Source organism: Rhopalosiphum maidis, chromosome 4, assembly GCF_003676215.2.
Source record: "Rhopalosiphum maidis isolate BTI-1 chromosome 4, ASM367621v3, whole genome shotgun sequence".
Lineage (NCBI taxonomy): Eukaryota > Metazoa > Arthropoda > Insecta > Hemiptera > Aphididae > Rhopalosiphum > Rhopalosiphum maidis.
Window position 1 is genome coordinate 36,527,518 of NC_040880.1, and position 20,747 is coordinate 36,548,264.

Below are 20,747 nucleotides of genomic sequence, written 5' to 3' on the forward strand. Positions count from 1 at the left end.
GCTCTCTCGCGGAAAACAGTGCAGCGAGCAGGGATTAGTATATCTATACATTTATACATGAGTATACTATATACAGCGACTGTGCTTCACGTACGCGGAATATCCATGTGCCATAGCCGTGTTTTCCGCTGTAGCGATAAACGGTTTTTGATATTATAGAATATTATATAGATATGTGTTATTTTGAACTAGGGCCAAAACACCACACGGCGTCGCCATCGGCTTCGTTTTATTATTATTTTTATTTACAAGGGATATTATATAACGCCGACAAATTAAATAATATTACACGCTTTATACAGCTGTAAAGTACCCACATATTATAGACATACTTCTACCGTATTGTAGGTACCCTACTACCTACATATAAAGTATGTATGTATGAGTGTACACCGGAGGAGGTGTACATTACAGCAATATAAGCAATACGTTTTAATTTTTATCATATTATCGAGACGCAACGTATTTGGAATATACGGAATTTTTCGGAAGTCACGCGATCCTCTATTATACACAACAATATTATTATAACGTGTACTCACTCGTTTTATTATCCCCATCCCCCTTCCGCGTACCTAAATATATTATTTACATAGACCTGACATTTTAAGGACACACTCTTCGAAAAATAGATCAATCAAGACAAAATAAACGCTTGCAGACTTTTTTCTTCATACACCACGTATTGTTTTAACATAATATCATATTTTATTATATCCGTGTTATTCATATTGAATTATTGACTTCCACGTGAAAAAATATTAAGGCCTAAATTGTATAATCGCGGTCCTCCTCTGTGTATAGATAGTATACCCTATACACGTGCCGTGCGCCATCGCCAGAACCACTATGTAATAGCATAAATAGCAGTAGCAATATATGTAGGCGCTATACAGCGAAATTTTCTCCAAGTTTTTCGCGTGTCCAGCGTGTATATAATATAATATACTTTCCTCTTTATTTTTATTTTTTTTTTCCTTTTTATTGCTGTCATTATTTTGTTACTATCGTGCCGCTCTTGCTAGGTTGCCGCGACTTTGACCTTTTTGGCCCCTATACTGGACACGCGACATTTTATATGCGCATGGTACTTATATATTATATAGTGTATTAAATTATTATATTATTTTATATACTTGTTTCGCGCGACCGTTTCGGCTCGTCTCTCGCCCTATCCTTTCGCTACCACTAAACATTGGGTAAACTGCCATTGCCACGTTGCCGTTGTTATTGATGTACATGTACACAGTAAACGAACACACACACGCGCGCATATAAGAAAATCACTTATAAATATCTAAAAATACTATTAAACTCACTCGAGTTAAATAAACGTGGCTTATTTTAATTATATACCTATATACAGGGAATGCATATTGAAACAGTATGTTACAGTTATAGGTTAGTAAATTTACAAAATATTAAAAAATACTTAAACCTATATAACTTACTTAAACTCGTAAACTGCTGGTATGAATTTTGTTTTGTATGTACCTTTGTACCTATCAAAGTACCTTAAATTTTTTTTTTCAAATTAAGATTGCAAAAAAGTAATAGGTTCCTATTTGAGTTTCTTAAGTTAACCCCTTAACCCTTCTCCCTAAAATATTGTAAAAAATATAAAAATTACTAATCATTTTAGAATTTTAGATATCTATTCTAAATTAATAAAAATTTCATATTCAAATATTTTCTCTATTATGAATAATTTATATTTATATAATAAAATAGCTGTAAATAGGTACATTTTGAACCACTATATATCGCTGGAAAAATTTGAACTTATGATCTCCATTTTATATATTTTATACATACATAAAACTATTATTATTTGACGTTAAATATTATAGGATAATATTGTATTTTATTACTTTATTAGTACATATTAGTATTGAAAATTACACGAAAATCATAGTTACAGTAGGTTAATTGCCGTTGTCTTTTATTTATTACATATTTATTTGTTGTTAACAATTGATGTGCTGTAGAATTACGATTTATCTTTAAAAAAAAAATGTCGTTTACTACTCAAGAGTATTACAAATAATGCCATTTAGTGATATAGTATAAAGGCCAAAGGGATTATATCATGAACAGGAGAAAAATACGCTATATAATGCTATGTTAACTATATTTACTCGCGGATCTATGTATAGAATAAATGCAAACGAATATGAATTGGTATTTAAATGTTTATTAAAAATAAAAATACAAAATCTGATTTCTTACTAACTTTATAAAACAATTAAAAGTACTTAGGAACAATAAGTTATATCTGCTGCAGTATACGATACATCGTATGTATAATATATGAGATGGATTTCATGTACATTTTAAGAATAATTGATGATTACGTTATTGAGATTAATAAACTGCAGAATTAAGTGATGTCTGTAGAGCGTAGTAGATACTAATGAGTTATCATCAAAATCTATCTGTAGCTTTATCTGTACTCTATGTATTTGTGATGTGTGTCGATTCATAAATGTTTGATAGAAAATGCTTAGGTATCGTTTTGCAAATCGTCAAATGCGATGATTTTTTTTTTTTAACTAACCTTTTGTATAAAATGAGTTAATATAGAATATTTATTTTTAAATAAATTGGTTTCTGATTTGTGATATTATAAAAACATATTTGACAAAACCTAACATTTAATAATTATTTAATAAATACTTTCAATTTTTTTTTTTTTTTTATAGTTGTATACTTGTATCTATTTATTGTTTGGAATTGAAATAAATATGTCTTTAAATAAAAAAATTAAACAAAGTTTATTGAAATCGTTTATTATTGTACCAGTTGCGTATGTCCATCAGATCAGACAGTCGAATTTCCAACATTACAAATTCTTGAACCACACATACAACTAAAAAACGTTCTTTAACGGCCAATATTGATAAATTAAATTCATTTTTTATGGGATTTATTAGATCTTAGACCCCCCCAGAAAAAAATTGAAAATACGCCACTGCCAATGACAAAGGGCTTGAAAATACGATAACACACCAAAATCAATGTATCAACAATGTTAAGAGCGCTGTTTAAATCTCAATATAGACCCGGAAAAGTAGGTGTAAAAGAAAAAAATCATAACATAGATAATATCTATTATTATACTATACTACTATAGCAAATTAGCAACGACAAACATTATACACATCACACAATAATATTCTAGTTATACATTCGGTGTACTTATTATATACATCTATATCGTGTATACAATTTCTCCTAATGTTTCCTTCCGAGCAAGTGCCTCTGTTATTAAGAAAAAATTCTATATCAGCTGCGCCGATGGTTATAATATATTACATTGTATATGGCATACTATATTATTGTCGACGATCTTGGCCGAGTCGATCGAATTTAATGTATAAAAATTATACTTTAGGTCTGTAATGTATAATATTATAAAATATGAATAACTAGTTATCGAGTGTCCTTCATCCGCCTTGCTAATTTACCGACGTTTGTATCAAGTCGTTTCAACAGCCGGAAAGTTGTTAGTGTATATTGTATGTACTATATAATATACATATATTATATTCTCTATAAAGATAAATATTATATCTTAACACAGTGGCCGGTTCAGTGTAAACGTTTGACGTGTCCTATGCTTGAAAAAAAAACAACAATAAATATAATTACAATAACACTTTAAATGTATATGTACATTGTACATAAATAGGTATACCACTGGCGTCTTGTTCTGGTATGATACGTATATAATGTGCGCGAAAGATCACATTTATGAATTGTCACCTTGTTGCTCATAATTTTACTGTGATTATCATTCTTTGTAAACATCAACTTATGTACGGTCTTTTTATTTGTTTTTTCCAGTGGGCTTCAGTAGCATCGTGGTTCCTGCGGCCTGAGATGGCCGGAGCCAGCGTGCCGCCGATCGTCCCTCAACCACCCCCCATGCCAATCCGACCTTCCCGGACGTCTACTGATCCCCCGCAAATGGCTATGCCTCCAACCATATGCACCGTAAGTACAGCATGTATTACACGTCTAGCTGTTTTTATTCCATATGTTCTTATGCACGATCGATTCTCATAAAACATTATTTTACGATGTACACACGCACACACAATAAAAAATACAACTTATTGATTTATTTATTTACGTCTATCTTCGCGGAGGACATTTATGTGCAAAATATATATTATATAATAACGTACGATTTAAAACAATAACTCGTCAGTATACCATGCGTATATAATATGATATAGGTGCAACGATATGTTCACCACCGTCCTGCACGACGGCACACGATATGATAAAAATATACTTTATAGCATACCTACAATATAATATCCACATCGTCGTTTTCACATTATATAATATACGACCCATCGTACGACCAACACGCCCAATGTACGAAATTAATTTTGTTATTATTCGCATTATGTAATATTATTTACTTTTCCGTGCGAAAAAATCGTGTTGCTCGCCGTGTTTTACACCGCTTGCTGCAGTATACCGTACTTATATATAGGATACAGCTATAGGGTCGCTGCATTATCGCCGTCGCTGACATTATGTACTTATACTATATGCCTACTCGTATCATGTGCTGTGTCGGAATTCCATATTATAATTTAAATATATTATGTGCGTAAAGTGTAAACGAAAATAACAATAAATAAATAATTGCTATCAGTTTTCCTATAAGTATACATGCAAGATGTGTATACACATCATATATATATATAGCTTCTGCTAGAGGATTTTTATTTATGAAATGTGGACCTATTAGAGTGGAACGCTCGTCCCGCCACGGTAATAGAGTATAGTCGTCATCGTCGTAATAGTAGTAAAGTCGTCGTTGACGGGTACCGCGCCCTACCTCCTTTAGATTGCTGCTCATCCATCAATACCAACGTCGGATTTTGTGATTTGCATTTGAAGTGAAGATAGACTGATGTGCACGTATACATAATATAATAATAAATAATAATATATATGGTGTAGTGTCAGTGTGTACGGTAAACGGCAATATACCCATCGATCTGCCGGTGGATATTGACAGCCTCCGCCGAGCGATAGCTGCCCAACGTCGGTTATAAATTTATAATATTGTAATATAGGTACCCGTTTTATTTTACATAATTTCCATTTCGCTCTATATATATATTACCACTGCCTCGTCGTGTAGTTACGTATATTATATTATATTATGCATCCAATTGTGATATATTCTATATACCCTAAAATATATTACAATATTTATTATCTAATAGTTGCATATGTGTACGCTGTACAGGTCGTAGCAATGGCGTAAAAAGATAGGTAAAACAATATTCAACGATGTTTTCGCCAATTCACAGTGTAAAACTTAAAAAAAATAACTAAATACATTTACAAACACCATATCCTTACATTTACGTATATACACCGCACGGCCGCCTTTTACACTGCAATATAATATAGCGTACTTGTGCGCACACTTTTGCTATACTATAAATGTATAATAATAATATATTACACAACAATGCGATAACGACCACTAGAAATACACACACGCTTTCACGATGTATAATAATACCCTATTGACTGCGTACATGTGTATGTGTCCCGCGTGTAATGTGTATATAGTGTCGTTTTCCCTCGCTATACTTATACATATATTATATTATCTATATATATATATATATATATATATATATTCACTCTTGTTTTTAATGGGCCGTGACAGGCGTCGCGCCCGATCGGCTCGATCAATTTCAATTACACAGCGTCGCGACGTCGTCGTCGTTGTCGTGCCTAGCACCGCGCAACGCCACGATTTTGTAATTTTTAAGGGAGTTGCATGTTTTGTGTATAAGTGTGTCTGTGGACGCGCGCGCGCGAGTTGGGCAAGTGTGTATGTTATTATTTTTACGAGGGGACACGTCGATAGAATAGAAAAACGGTGTCGAGTTGGGTTTTAATGTTTTAAGTGACGCGCGACAATATTAAGTTTAATAACATACGACGGAAGCACTTGACATTTTTAACGTCTGCTGTGTAATACATCGTGTAAATAAATACATCATACAATATTATAATGTGACAGTCTTGAGTTCGATGGGTACCGTGTGTATGTACTGGCTATGACATACATAATATATACATTATACGTATTTTACTGTACAGATGCGTCCTTCTCGTCACCATCGCACTTGACGACCTTGCGGTTACTCTACCAACTATATACTTAGGACCTTATTGTCGTATAGTTAATAATTATACTCGCGTCTATAGCATACGACAATCGTTCACGATACATGCGTAGTACCTATATAATATACTACTAATAATAAAATTCGATTCACAAACGTTGCGGTTATGATATTTTTCGATTTACCTTCAGTGAGAGAGAGAGAGGCGCTGGCCGAGCACAGTGGGTAGAAATTATATACATACGAAATTGACATTATGACATCGTATAATGTATATATATATACGCGCGCACGAGTGTGTATGTGTGTGTGTGTGCGAGTGGGTATGCCAATGACAGTAACAATTTTGAGTGGCCCGGACATTACATTATGATTAGAGGTACCGGTAGGCCTGTGGGCGTTATTTTTTCTTTTTTTTTTTACTTCTATATGAGCTCCGTGCTCAGACCGGTTGAACGACGAACGACGACGACGACGACGACGACGACTATGATGACGACTAAAGCACTCGGTATGTGCACACGACGTATATTATTATTATGTATATACCTATGCACTAGAGGACATCGATCGACGAGTATAATGTATATGTGTGTAAATGTGTAGTAGTAGTAGAAGTTGTACCATGTTATTATGGAGATGAGATGCACACATATATAAAAGGTACGTGACTGTCATCTCGGGGCTGATTACAGGGTGTCTGTCACTGGGGCCGCCGCAGATTGCCTCTCATATAACTGCCGGGCAATATATAGGTACTGGTATAGGCAGGTACAAGAGGAGGAAAAAAAAGCGGTGTGTGTGTAGTAATAATAAAAATGATGAAACACCTGCAACCAATTTTGTATAAATAATGTAATATATTTCTTTGGCCCGCGGTCTCTCGGAGATCATTATCTTTAGGCGGACACCGCTGCCACATCGACTCTTCTATCGCCGCCAAAATATGACGTTACACCCCCTATTTTCCTTTGTCTCCCTTTCTCGTTGCTAAAACCGATGCTACATTACGGTAACGACCACAATATCACAACTAAAACGCGCATGAGAGTGTATTAATATATAAATATATATAGAGTAATATACTAAATAATCTATTTGAATACTTTACGACCATAACAACGGAAATATTTTTATGGAATGTTAACTACGTGTAATATCACTACGATTAATTACTACTACTACCACCGTTGCTATACTATTATTACTATTAATACTACTACTACTACTACTACTAATACTATCATTACACAATAACAACCCTTAGTCGTCAAACAGATCTAATATGAGAGAAAATTAAAATCTGATTGAATTTACCGTATAAAATTAAAGATATAATATGTATATATGTTTCTCGTTTATGTATCTACATAGAGTGAACGTAATGTGCATTATAATAATATATTAGTAGTATGGGCTACTATATACCCTAAACTCGTGACGCTATGTGTGCACTGTGCAGTGGGTATGGAGACCCTTCTTCCGGCACAGAAACTGAAGGGATTATAATTTGCTTGTTGTCCCCTCCCCTTACTTACTCCTACCCATTACCACAAACAGCACAGTAAAATTGAACTCGCGCATGTAGAACGGCACATGATGGCCACTACAGCTTGTATCTGTGTGTGTGTATATAACTACAGTGTGTATGTGTGTTTTGTATAATATATATATATATATATACATATTTATAGGTACGTGTGCAAAAGGGTTCAGCATTAATTCCATCCGGTCCCCGTTGACAGGTCAATATCCCCCCAACGCCCCAACCACCTCCTGCACTACCAATCTATCGCCTGCGATGTACAACCGTCCATCTTGCATCATTCCAGTTTATCCTGCTTCAGTCATTCTGCGCAGTCGTATTTCTCTCTCTTTCCCTCTCTTACCATCTCCCTCTCTCTGTATTACTAAATCCCTCTCCCTTGTGCCACACGTTATCGGTTTTAATATACGCTCTTTCCATGCACGCCTATAACAATAACGGATAATATAATAATACAAATTACAATATAGGTTGACCGACCAACCTACCAGTATCAGCGGAGGGGGCAACGTCATCCGCAACCCTTTGCGTATATGGAAATTACATTTTGCGGTGCACATAATATTTATATCTATAATAGGCGTGCAAGTGAGCATATTATAATATACAGTGTATTGTTGTTTATGTATACTATAAATTGTACATAGGTACACCGCAATCATATTATATTATATCGTAGCGGAAATGCATGGCGACTGTATTTTCAGAAGGAATATATAACTATATAATATAGTAGAGTCTCGATAACTCGAATTTAAGGAAGATAGAATTTAACTCGACTTATGTATTTTCAAGTTACATAACTCGAAATTTATTTTAAATACGAACAAATTCGAGTTAGCAATTATTATGCATATATTTATTAACTAGAAAATTGTATTTTGAAATTAATTTCTTGTATGTTATAATAACTAATAATTTAATAATTTGTTTATATATATATTATTTCTGCACTTGACTCGAGTTGATGGGTCACGTTTATGATATGGGAAGTACCTGTATTATAACTAAATAAATAAATAATATTACCTATACCGTTCTCGCTGTAACTGTGAAGTGAGCGGAGCTTTTTATATGTTAAAGACGCGATTATGTTCATGGTGACTGCAATATAGAAAGAATCCATATAAAAATAAAATAGATTTCGGTCAATTTACGTCATTGCCGCACATTGCACGGTCACCGTGTGATTGATTTGTGCGGTGTCCGCCGCCCCACTCCCGGTTCTTGAACGCTGCGGGCGTATTGCATATGCGTTGTATGATACACGCGATATATTATTAAATTAATTGTCGTCTCATATTTTCGAGAGAAAAAAACAATTCGAAACTAATTGGAAAATCGGCAAGCGCGGCGACGTAGAGTAATATTCATAAAATTATTATATATTATATTATACTTATACATGGATTCCGAACGCGTGCACATAATACAAATCGATCGTCATAAGCTACAGAGATGGTTGTCTCACGACGAGTCCTTGATACGATCACGACCAAAAGACCAGTCAGCCGAGCGGGATACAATGGTGAGCGCGTGTGTCAGTGTCTGTATGTATGTATGTGTGCGGGCGCGTGTAAGTCCGGACATCGCCACACAACAATGTTATAAGTGAAGAAATTATCGAGCACCTAAAACCCGATGCTGGGCCAACAGAAAACCCACACATTACGTCTTTCAGAATTTTGGTTAACCATAACGTAACGACAGCGGGAACAATTCAAATTATATGCTAATCATTTCACTCATTATCCGTATAACAATCGCTACTCAAAATCCTCCAAATATGTTGAGTTTTCACCTTTCCAAAAAAAAAAATAATAATAATAATAACTTATAGTTTTTAATAATATTATATCTGTAGGCCGTATGTACATAATTTTATATGGATACAGCTTAAAGTAGGTGCACTGAATATTATGTACGATTTTCACTGTGTATGCCCATCAACAAACAGCTCGTCCCTCCCACCCCACCCACCCCCTCTCCGCCGATAGCAACAACGCTCTTATACGAATTTATTCACAATACCATTGCATATAAATCTGACTCGCCTAAATGTACACCGTAGCCACTTGAACTCTCCGCTGGCGAACAACATTGTTGTTATTATTTTTTTTTAATTAATGCAGCGCACAGCAAACGCGAAGGTTCTTCGTGAATCTGTATACATATATATATATATATTTGATATATAAAAAGTATACTCCTTTTGCTGGGCATGCTCCCGTGGCTCATTATTTTCGAATATGTATGCGCACATAGACTGGGACTGGAATTGTCCAGAGATTAATTACGAATATTATAACTGCTATTAAAATACTGCAGCCGTACATATTTCCTTCCATCTCGATCCCCACTTTCCCTACCCAAAGAGTTCGGGCGGAAAACTTATTCTCTACAAGGGTCTTTGCCGCACCCGTGGTACCTACTCCGGCATTGCTGTTTATTATTTGCCAAGCGAAAAAAATATTTATACGCACCGAGAATACTTCGTCGTGTGTACTGCAGTTCTTATATACATAATATATATATATATATTATACATAAGTATATAAATACAATATCATATCTTCGTTTACACACCCGCGTGCGCTGTAATACGAAAATAGTATAGAATATAATACATTATACATACACACTTAGTACCTACTTGTGTATGTAATATACGCCTCGAATCTACCGAAACAATATTCCTACGTAATAAAATAATGTGCAGATGTATTTACACAACATGTATTAGTGACGAAGATGAGGCTGTTCTTATATAGTATCACGTTTGATCGTCACGCGATGTGAAAATAACTCGTGTGTGTGGTGTGTGTGTGTGTAGGCCTATACATACATATATATATATATATAATGTGACATACCCAATGTGCGTACGACGAAAGTTATGTTGATACCGTGAGAAAACGATGAAAACGGTCACAAATCAATCCTACGCGGCATTATTCCGCGGTATGCACATGCGAGAAAAAGATAGATCGTAACATTACGATGAAAACCCCAAAGTCCTAGATAATTAACGACGAGTCGTCGACGAATCTGTAAGAACATCACATACATTAGTATACGCAATATTTAAGAGTATATGTACTAATTTATGTAGAAATGCGTAGAATACGACGGGCGGAGAGGAAACTACAGTCGCTCTTGAAAATATATCAAAATACATACGTCATATAAACCGTGATAGATATTTAAAATTTAGCTGTGGTTGTTTTTTTCCTTCTATTTTTATTTTTATTTTTGCTCCGGAGACCGTGCTCATCATTTTCTAACAACACTCAATTTTCCACCTACATTGTTATATTGACGTTATTATGCTATTTCATTTCGATATATTATATTATGTAAAATCGATCATTGAAAATCACCGCGTCATTTAAGATTATCCAAAATATTCGCGCACGTAGACCGCTCGGACTCACGCATATGATATACTACATTATAAGCTATAGGTATACATATGGTTTAGCGTAAACTGTAGTATTATTATATTATTGTGAGTTCAAGTTTCTATTACAAAGCGCGTGTTATTATCGTTAATTGACCAACGCGTGATCGGGATTATGATAATGTTATTATATTATATAATAAACACGGGTGTAGTTATATCTCTATATAATATGCACGAATAATATAGTAATAATAATAATAATAATAAAAAAATATATTAATTTGTTCATTCTGCGCGAAGCGCATTCTTACGCGTTCGTAATATCTAATCGTGTTCGACTGCGATGATTTTTTCAACGGGTTTCTCGTCGGACGCTTTTTGAACATATATATATATATATATATGATATTACTCCCAATGCAAAACCAGCAACTTAACGATTTCGTCCACCCTACCCTTTCGCCACCGCCATTCACCACCCACTTGTCCGTTTGTTCACTGTAATAGGTATACGTATTTTACCACGAAACGCGTGTTTTCATAATCTCGGTCTTCTTATCGGCCCACCGACCGTTTTGTAACAACACGTTCAGCAACAACCCGCAAACAACAGACCCTCTCGCCCCACATCGAGGCGCAGGACAAGGCGTCGGATACCGTGTCGTGTCGACGTGTAATACATGGAAATCGCGTGGCGACGTACGTATTATACACCGGTGCAGTTAACGCCTACATACACACACACACGCACACAATCTGCTATAATATAAATATATAGAATGGGGCGGGTTGACCGCCCTACCGTGTCATGCGTCCTTTATACCTGCATATACATACACTCGCATTTATAATGTATAATGTATATACGACGCAGATAACTGCGACGGTAGAGAGAGTGAGTTGTGTGTCAAGCGCGGCAATCGACCATATCGCGTATAGGCCACTCGTACCCCTTTATAAACCTATAACCAGCTACAGTATATTTTATACATAATGAACTATATATATAATATAGTTTGGATATAACTGCGCCAGGACACGCCATCTCTGGAGCGAGGGGAGGGATAGGAAAATCTTTATTTTAATTTATCGCTCTGTCCCGCCCACTACCTTACGCAAAAACCCTCCTCCACCCTTTAGAAAAATCCTTCCACCGGGCCGACTCGGAAAACAAACAGATACGTTAATTCCGGTGTGTGTGTTCGTCGCGCGTGTCGTGCACGGCGGTGGAAAATGTTTTCCGTTAGGAACGTGGGTGGACGTATGTAATAGTAATAATAGTATTATATTATAGCTGGCTGAAAGTGTATATTATAATATATACGCACATATATATATATATATATATACCTAATCGAATATGATGGAGAACGACGTGTCGTGCGGTGTTCGCGTTACACGCGTATACAATAACATAATAATGATACAATAATGTACGTATAAACGACTAAACCGCTATACGCATACCGTGATATATATAATATTATTATATTATTTCTCATGCGCACAACGATTCTTGCGCACGTGGTTAATGCATATTATATAATACAATATTCCTTTGCAAATATAATTTAAATTATAAAAATCTATTTTTCCCTCTTCTCCGGTCTCTGTACAATTTATCATTGATGTATATTGCCAAAATTTGGTGTTCTATGATCGAAAAAACTGTCGTGGGAGGGTAATTTAAATTGAGAAGTTCACACAAACAAGCAAACGATGGTCAATTGCATACACACGCATAATAATACCCTGCACTTTATTAAAATGGTTTACGCTCAGTCATCGTATTTCTGTTGTACATTTACTACCGCCGTAGCTACATAGAATATAATATACAGGTATATACCTCGGTATTGCGATTATTTATATACTATGCTCTTTCATGAGCGTGCGTGTCGTACATATTTCGGCAAACACTCTCTCTCACACCTATATGTATTGCGAGCGCATAGTGTATGCTGTATGTACTTTAGATCCATCGTCGTGCAAAGAGCTTCGTCATGTGCCCCGTAAAATTGTATAGGGGCTAGATGTGGTTTTCAGACTGCGACGCATTCATAAAGGCGATATATTATAATTATTACACCATATTTACACTTTGCATGTACACTGCACTTTTCTCCTATCATTCCGTATCTGTATATTCAATATATTGTATAATACATTATACATTTATAAATATACAAGTAATATTCTAATATGCTACAGTCTACAAATATTAACAATAACTGAGGGCAGCTATTACAACTTATATACAAGCTCGACGCGTTAACATAATGTATATTATATATTACGTAGGTACTCGTAGGAAAATATCATGAATTATTATAATATATTAATATACGATATACCTATACAGTATGCATTCGTTAATTATCGTCATTGTCACCGTAGACCACTCCTGCATCCCTTTATCGTCGTACCGGCATTCGACTGTCACTCTCTTGGTGTATATATAGAATACTGAAGTTCTCCGGAACCTAAAAACGTATCTAAGCTAGATACCTCACCATTTTCATTATCATATATATATATATATATGTGTGTATATGTATATATGATTACCATCTATGCCACCCCGGTGCAAAAGATTTCCGCTAATGCGATGATGACGACTCAAGTAATTCGATTTCCCCTTTGCAGGGCCTCCAGTCCGTTGGCACGAGTACATAATGTTAATGTATATATATATACACTATATAATATACTGCACCGTCGCACAATAGGTGTGACACAAAGAAATGTGCCAATCACTCGACTCTATTGGTCTCTGTGCCGCAATTTCGATCGTCACACGGACGCACTTGAACGAAGAATTCTATCGCCGTTGCCACCTCGTGTATTACGGTCGAACGGTCGAATGGAGTGGCTCTTGGTCGGTCACCGATACCCTATAATAACAAATCGTTACGTCTTAAAACATATGCCGTTTAAGTTGGGTTATATAGGTGTTCGCTGCGTGCAGACGCCGATAATAATACAATATTCCTATTATGATTGCGAGTACTACCTGCGATAATATCGAACGACAGTCAGCTCTTTTTGTGTGTGTATATATAAATACAATAATGTTATAACAATATGATTCCCTCCAACCTATCCCCTTCACCTTTAATTCGTCGTCGTCGCGCGGTAGCCGTGTCCGATCGTCTCGCATTCTTTTACTCATTGAATTTCGATTTTTCTAAAAATCATCAAACCGTCATATGTATATGTTTTGTTCATATCATCGTCGTCTTACTATTATATAAACTTATTATTTGTTTCTCTTTTAAAACATTTTTTTCGATTTTGAGTTAAAAAGGCCATCCAATGAGGTCGATATTATTATTCAATCCGAAATTGCGAATACACGGCTACCAAATAAATTATGCTACAATATGGCGGCTATTATCTATACATAACTAATTATTATTATTATATATTAAATCCGTATTAAATTTAGTTATATTCCACCGAGGAGCAGTGTCAAATTGTATACAAAGAAAAATTACGTCGAATTTATCTAATTAAATATTAACAAATAACAATACACCATTAAATTTGAAAATTAAAACAAATTTTTTATATATTCGTATGTGCTGGTGACATCACGACGTTATCAAGTACAGCCGTATAGCATATACATATAGATATAATATAATAACGTCACATCTGGATTTCCTTGGGCACGGATGACATTGTTCCGTTCACAAGGTAAACTATTTTGTTTTGTACTCGTGTACTAAGTGTTACGTGCGCAATCTCATCCCCACCACAAAATCATTTGACAAAATAAATCACAGTAAAAAAAAATAATAATAAACAGTAATTACATAATACTCTGCACGCTGCAGACCGACCAATTTCCAGTTACATTTATTATATATTATATTTATGGTTTGGGGTTAGGCCAACGATCATAAACTAATCGTGTTTGTAAAAGTTGTCTCCGTGGGAATAAAATGATATTTTATTACGGATGGGTTGACATCGCCGATGCAATTATAATATCGCGACAACTACGTTCTGGAACTGAATGTTTTATTATACTCTTAACTTGCTCATAACATATTTATAAATTATTCAGTGAATTTATACTACCCATCGAAAATGATTATCTATCATCGTATATTATAAATGCTAATATAATGTCTTAAATCGTCTATCACCGATAGCGGCAGTAATCACGCCGTATCCACCAATTAAAGAATTACATATAACTATTATATTGTTTATATTATTTTCAACTTGCGTCTGCCGCCTAAAGGTATACGGTGGCTAAGTATGCACTATAAACATATACACTAATCCGAAGGCAAAATATGCATTAAGTATGTCGGGAAAGTAAGAAATCCGTTACGTTCTCCAAACATATACGTCTTAAATACGTTAAGGTTAAAAATAAAATAAACAACCGTCATTATAATATTAAATAGCTGCCTAGTCCGCTTGTATGATCGTAGATTTTCCGTCACGTCGAAAGGGTTAAAAAGTATATTTCCCGATTGGAGGTGGTTATGGTGGTGAGAAAGGGGACGCGTCACGTGGGGGGAGAATATGGCAAAAGTCAAAATGGCGCAATTACATTGTTGATCGAAGGGTTGAGCTACCGAGGCCGATAAAACGAGTAGTAGAGATGAAGTGTTCAGTAAACAACGGGTGGCTCTGTATAATATTATATATATATACATAGTGCAGCTTATAGCTTTATACGCCCGCCACTTCAAGTGGTCCCCGGGAAAATTCAGATCATGAGAAAATATAATAACGTGCCCCCACGTTAATGCGCTACACGACGTGGTGGGGACCGACGATGGCTTTTTATTTCGCCACTCGAAAACGGCTGCAAAAAAAATATATATATTTATATATACACATACCAACACGGCAATACAATGGTAACGTATATGATATACCCAACCGGATATAATTTCAATTATGTATCTATTCTTTATATTATATGCTTATTTCTATACACCATGTTGTACATTGGAAAAAAATGAACTTGTCGTTATAGTCAAGTATAAGGTTTAGCTGCATACCTACAGAAAGAGGCGAATTATGAAGAATATGATTTTATAATATTGTGCTAGTTTTGATAATCGGTGTTCTGAGTCACAATAATTATATAATAAATAGCGGGTACAGTAGCAGTACCTACTTTAAGACGACTAATGTATACAGTCATTACTTTATATGTTGATACCTAACTTTACCTATCTTTATGTTCTCCTAAAAATGTATATGTATGCGGTATAAGTACTTTTAACTACTAAACGCCTTAGATTATTATAATTATGCGTAAAGACGTATCATGAACGGGAATTGCAAATTGCAATTATTATAATAATTAATCATATATTATTATATATAAAGCCATTTACTAGTTTACTATAAAAAAAATACAGTTTGGTGGAGAATATTTGGGGCTCATCATTATTCGTTCCAACCTAATACATATTAATATAAGGAATATATTATCAACATATATAGTAGCATATAGAGGAGTATAGGTATAGGTACCGCAAACGACAGATAGCAAACGTCGTCAATACTTCTTTTGTACAACTGTACTTATTATGCCATTGGACGTTATAAGTCACCGGAAAGACGGATGTGTAAGCCATGAGTAACAGGTATACTTTTATGTAATATAAGTACACATATACATTATACGCGATCCTATATATAAACACTGAGCGTACCTACCTATATAAATATAATACAAGGTATATAAGGTGTAACAAGACTATTTAACAAACTTCCATTACAAATGTTATTATATTCGTTAAATAGTCCTGGTACACTCTGCAGTATATTGCGTACGCACGCGCGTTCACACACAGACACATGCGATAAAGACGTTTTGAAGCCAATTGTCGCAAATTCTCGAATAATCCCTCTCGGAAATATAAATTGAAAAACTAAACGCGTGCGTAAGAGTGTTATGCGTATGATGCATGTATATATTATATATATATATATGTACATTATACATGTGTCTGCCGTCTCGACGTTTATAGATTTCGCGGGAGCTGTAGGATAAGGCACGCATATACTCGGCAACCTCTATACGTATATAGCCGCGTAATATATACTTGCATAAATCATAGCAGCCGAATCTCCGGGGAACGTACACGCCAGGGGTCGGCGGCGGTGGAAGAGACATCATTTACTTGACACTGACCTCATATATATAAACGTATTTACACCGCGCGCTCTCGTTTCTCCAACATTGGCTGCTTCTGTTGTTACTACGCTGTCACGGTCGCCCCACGAGGGTAATTTTAATCTGTCAAATATAAAAGTATAGTCGGAGGACGAGGAGATATGTGGGGAGCAGGACAGAAACGACGAGTCTGCAGCAGTATATACTATAATATAATATAGTATAATATAATATTATACGTCACCTACCCTGGAAATAAACGAGTCTAAACCGAGCAAGCAACGTGTCTCATTCTCGCAAAACACAATAATAATAATATATTATAGCTACGATAAAAACGCGTCCCTTTGAACTCCGTATAAGATAGCTGTAGCCGGAGGTGCTGATGAACCGACTCGTCGGTGTATCTTTCTCCCTCTGTAGCGTGTGTATGAGACGATTATACTTTTTCGCAGCCGTCATCGACGTCGTTAGAAGAGAGAGATAGAGAGGAGAGACAGAAATAAAAAATGTGTATTTGAATTTATTACTTTTGCATAACACCACAACTTTACTAATGCCTATATATTCCTCGGCCCTCTGTCGACAGCGGTGTTAAGGATGTGCGAGAGAGTAAAGAAAAACGGAATTTAATTTACCGACTTTGTTCCCTTGACTTACGTCTGCGCCGACTTTATACATAATAATAATACGCTAATATCTCGTATGTACCTATATACAATTTAAATTTATAATAAAAATAATAATAATACATTATACGAAAAATATAATATATACCCATCTCCGTACTGCACATTGTATTATTATTATTTTTCTGTATTCAATAAATTTCACTTACCACTACTGTCGTATAACGATATATTATAAATATATATATATATTATATTATACATAGCCGTTTTTCTTATAACTAAATTTCATCAAAAATAAATATACACGTATATAATATGTATATTGTATATAAAAACATAAAAAAGTATGTATATTAATCTGTTTCAATGTATTTTATCTTATTTAAAACTCAACGTTGATGAGACAAGTCCGAGGTGATATCTATTAAAAGAGCTACAAATATATCTGCAGATATTTTAATTTTAGATTCTAAGTGAAACGATATGTATGTATGTTTTATTTTTGTATGTTTACACGATAAGTAGTGGATAACGTTTTTCAATTTTCAACTCTGAGAGTGGTTTTGGATGGCAAGTTGGAATAAATTCGACAAAATCTCTAAAATTATAAATTATTTTGTAGATATAATTTCATAAAATAATTTATTTTTATACCTAAGATTTAAAAATTGCAATGCAATGTTCTTTATACGTTTTACAAATTATATTAAATCAATTTCAACCATAAACCAAATAAATGTTTTATGAAGGTTTGAATTTAATATTTGTACCCTTTAATAACGGGTTTTCTTTCCAAACGACTTTTACGGGTTCAAATAGAAATCACTTATTTGAACGATGGTAATTATTTTGATATAATTTAAAATCACAATTCGTGGAAATTTAAGGTGTTAACGTATATTATAGTACGTAATATGAATTTTACTATACGCATCGACTTTTAGAGTTAATTAAAGGTAATATCTATTTATATTATAGATGTATTTTTGCTGTTTTATGGAATTTACATAAAGATGTTATTAAATTTTATATAGGTACATTTTGTATACATATATATTATTATAGTAGTTAAATACTCATAATATAATAAATTTAATATTTTCGGAAAAAATGTATCAACCGACTAATAATACTATAGTTAAAATATATGACTTTAATATTGATTTGTATCAAAAATACAAATCGTGAAATGTACTTGTGTTATAAACTGACAGCTCAGGTCGTCTCCGCTCCGAGTTGTTTTTCATTAAATATATTGATATATTGAATTTAAATTTAACATACCCATTATAGTGATCCACTTACACCTAATGCACAGCAGAGTAGTTACTGACTAACCACTTTTTTTTCGTTTTGATTCCTTGACTTTATTAATATATATCGTTAATCGTGTTTTTCGTATTTCTTATCTGAATTTTCGAATTTATTATAATTTTATGTACCAATAAAATATAAATATAGTTATAGTACATGATATATATATATATATATATCGACGAAAACTGGCTTTATAACTTCATCCAAGTCTCTTCTTGCCCCGAGGGTAGCGCGCCAACACTCCACGTCTTCCACAGACTCCTCTGCGCAGGGCTCTCGTATACTCTTTAGACTATAATTTTCAACCCTTTGTGCATAATATTCCCGTCATATATCAGCTGCATAGTTCCACATATTTAACCAGAAAACTCTATATTATATAAATTTACTAATACAACATAACAACTTTCACCAACGCCATTTATGTTTTTGTTGTTGTCTTAAGAAAAATTTTGTAAAGCTCATGTAAAATCTATATTATTTTCCACCACTCTATGTGATGAAAATTAAATATGAACGATGGTATAGCAGTTTAATATTATATGATATCATTGATATTGTTAATTATACTGTCATCTTGAAAACACACACACACACATCGTTCGTTATATCTAGATGTTTAGCAAGGGAATTATACAAAACACGGTAATAAACCAGAAAATTCCTATTCGCTAATATACCATTGTCACTTTTTTCAGCATAGAGTATAGACACATAATAATATTATAAATTGTAACAATATATAGGTTGATCAGTCGTAATGCATAAAACATTTGGATAATTTTATGGCGTCGGTCATCGATAAAATATTGAAGTATTATACCTATTCTGACTATTAATACGTTATACTATAACATAAATAATTATTAAAGATAAATAATTATTTCTATAAATTATATAATAAAGGATTATGTATAATTTAAAACAAACATCATAAGCGTGTAAGTCAGAGTCAACGTCAACAGCCTGTTTACTATGGGTATATTATATATTATTAAATATACTCAGGTATAAGCTATTGTTTGCACGTCTTCTGTAGGATGATCGTTGCGTCTTGGCCTCCTAAATATGTTTATAGTATGTGTGTGCGTGTGTGTGTGTGTGTGTATGTGTGACAGGTGATACTCGTGATGTCGAATTATTATTATTTAACGATGATGATTTTCGAAAACGAATAATCGTATTGAATAGTAACGGCGACGGAACAGTCCCTATATATAATATAGAGGTGGATAGGTGCACATGGAAAAGGGGGCACAATAGATTCCCCACACACATACCAAATGACAATGACCCATCATCTTAGTCTCGGTCTGTTATTACGACATTAAGGGCCGGTATAAGAGGGCCGTTTCGTCATTATGATTATTATTTTTCACACCTATTCCAAAACCGATCCACCGTGTACACACGTGTATATCTATCTATAGCCATATGTGTGTATGTACTACAATGACTTTGGGAGACTTCATTAAACGACAGATTGACGTTTGGAACAATAAGGGCGAATCGGAAAGAAAAA

General features: G+C 34.3%; 1 protein-coding gene across 2 annotated transcripts in view; it reads left to right on the plus strand.

Annotated features, from left to right (window-relative positions):
- Positions 1-20,747, plus strand: part of LOC113560320 (zinc finger protein basonuclin-2-like) — an 81,543-nt gene that overhangs the window by 21,272 nt on the left and 39,524 nt on the right. For both annotated transcript variants that reach the window (XM_026966104.1, XM_026966106.1), the window contains exon 3: positions 3,847-3,996. In XM_026966104.1, coding sequence (XP_026821905.1) covers positions 3,847-3,996 — 150 coding nt within the window. The remainder of the gene's footprint in view (positions 1-3,846; positions 3,997-20,747) is intronic.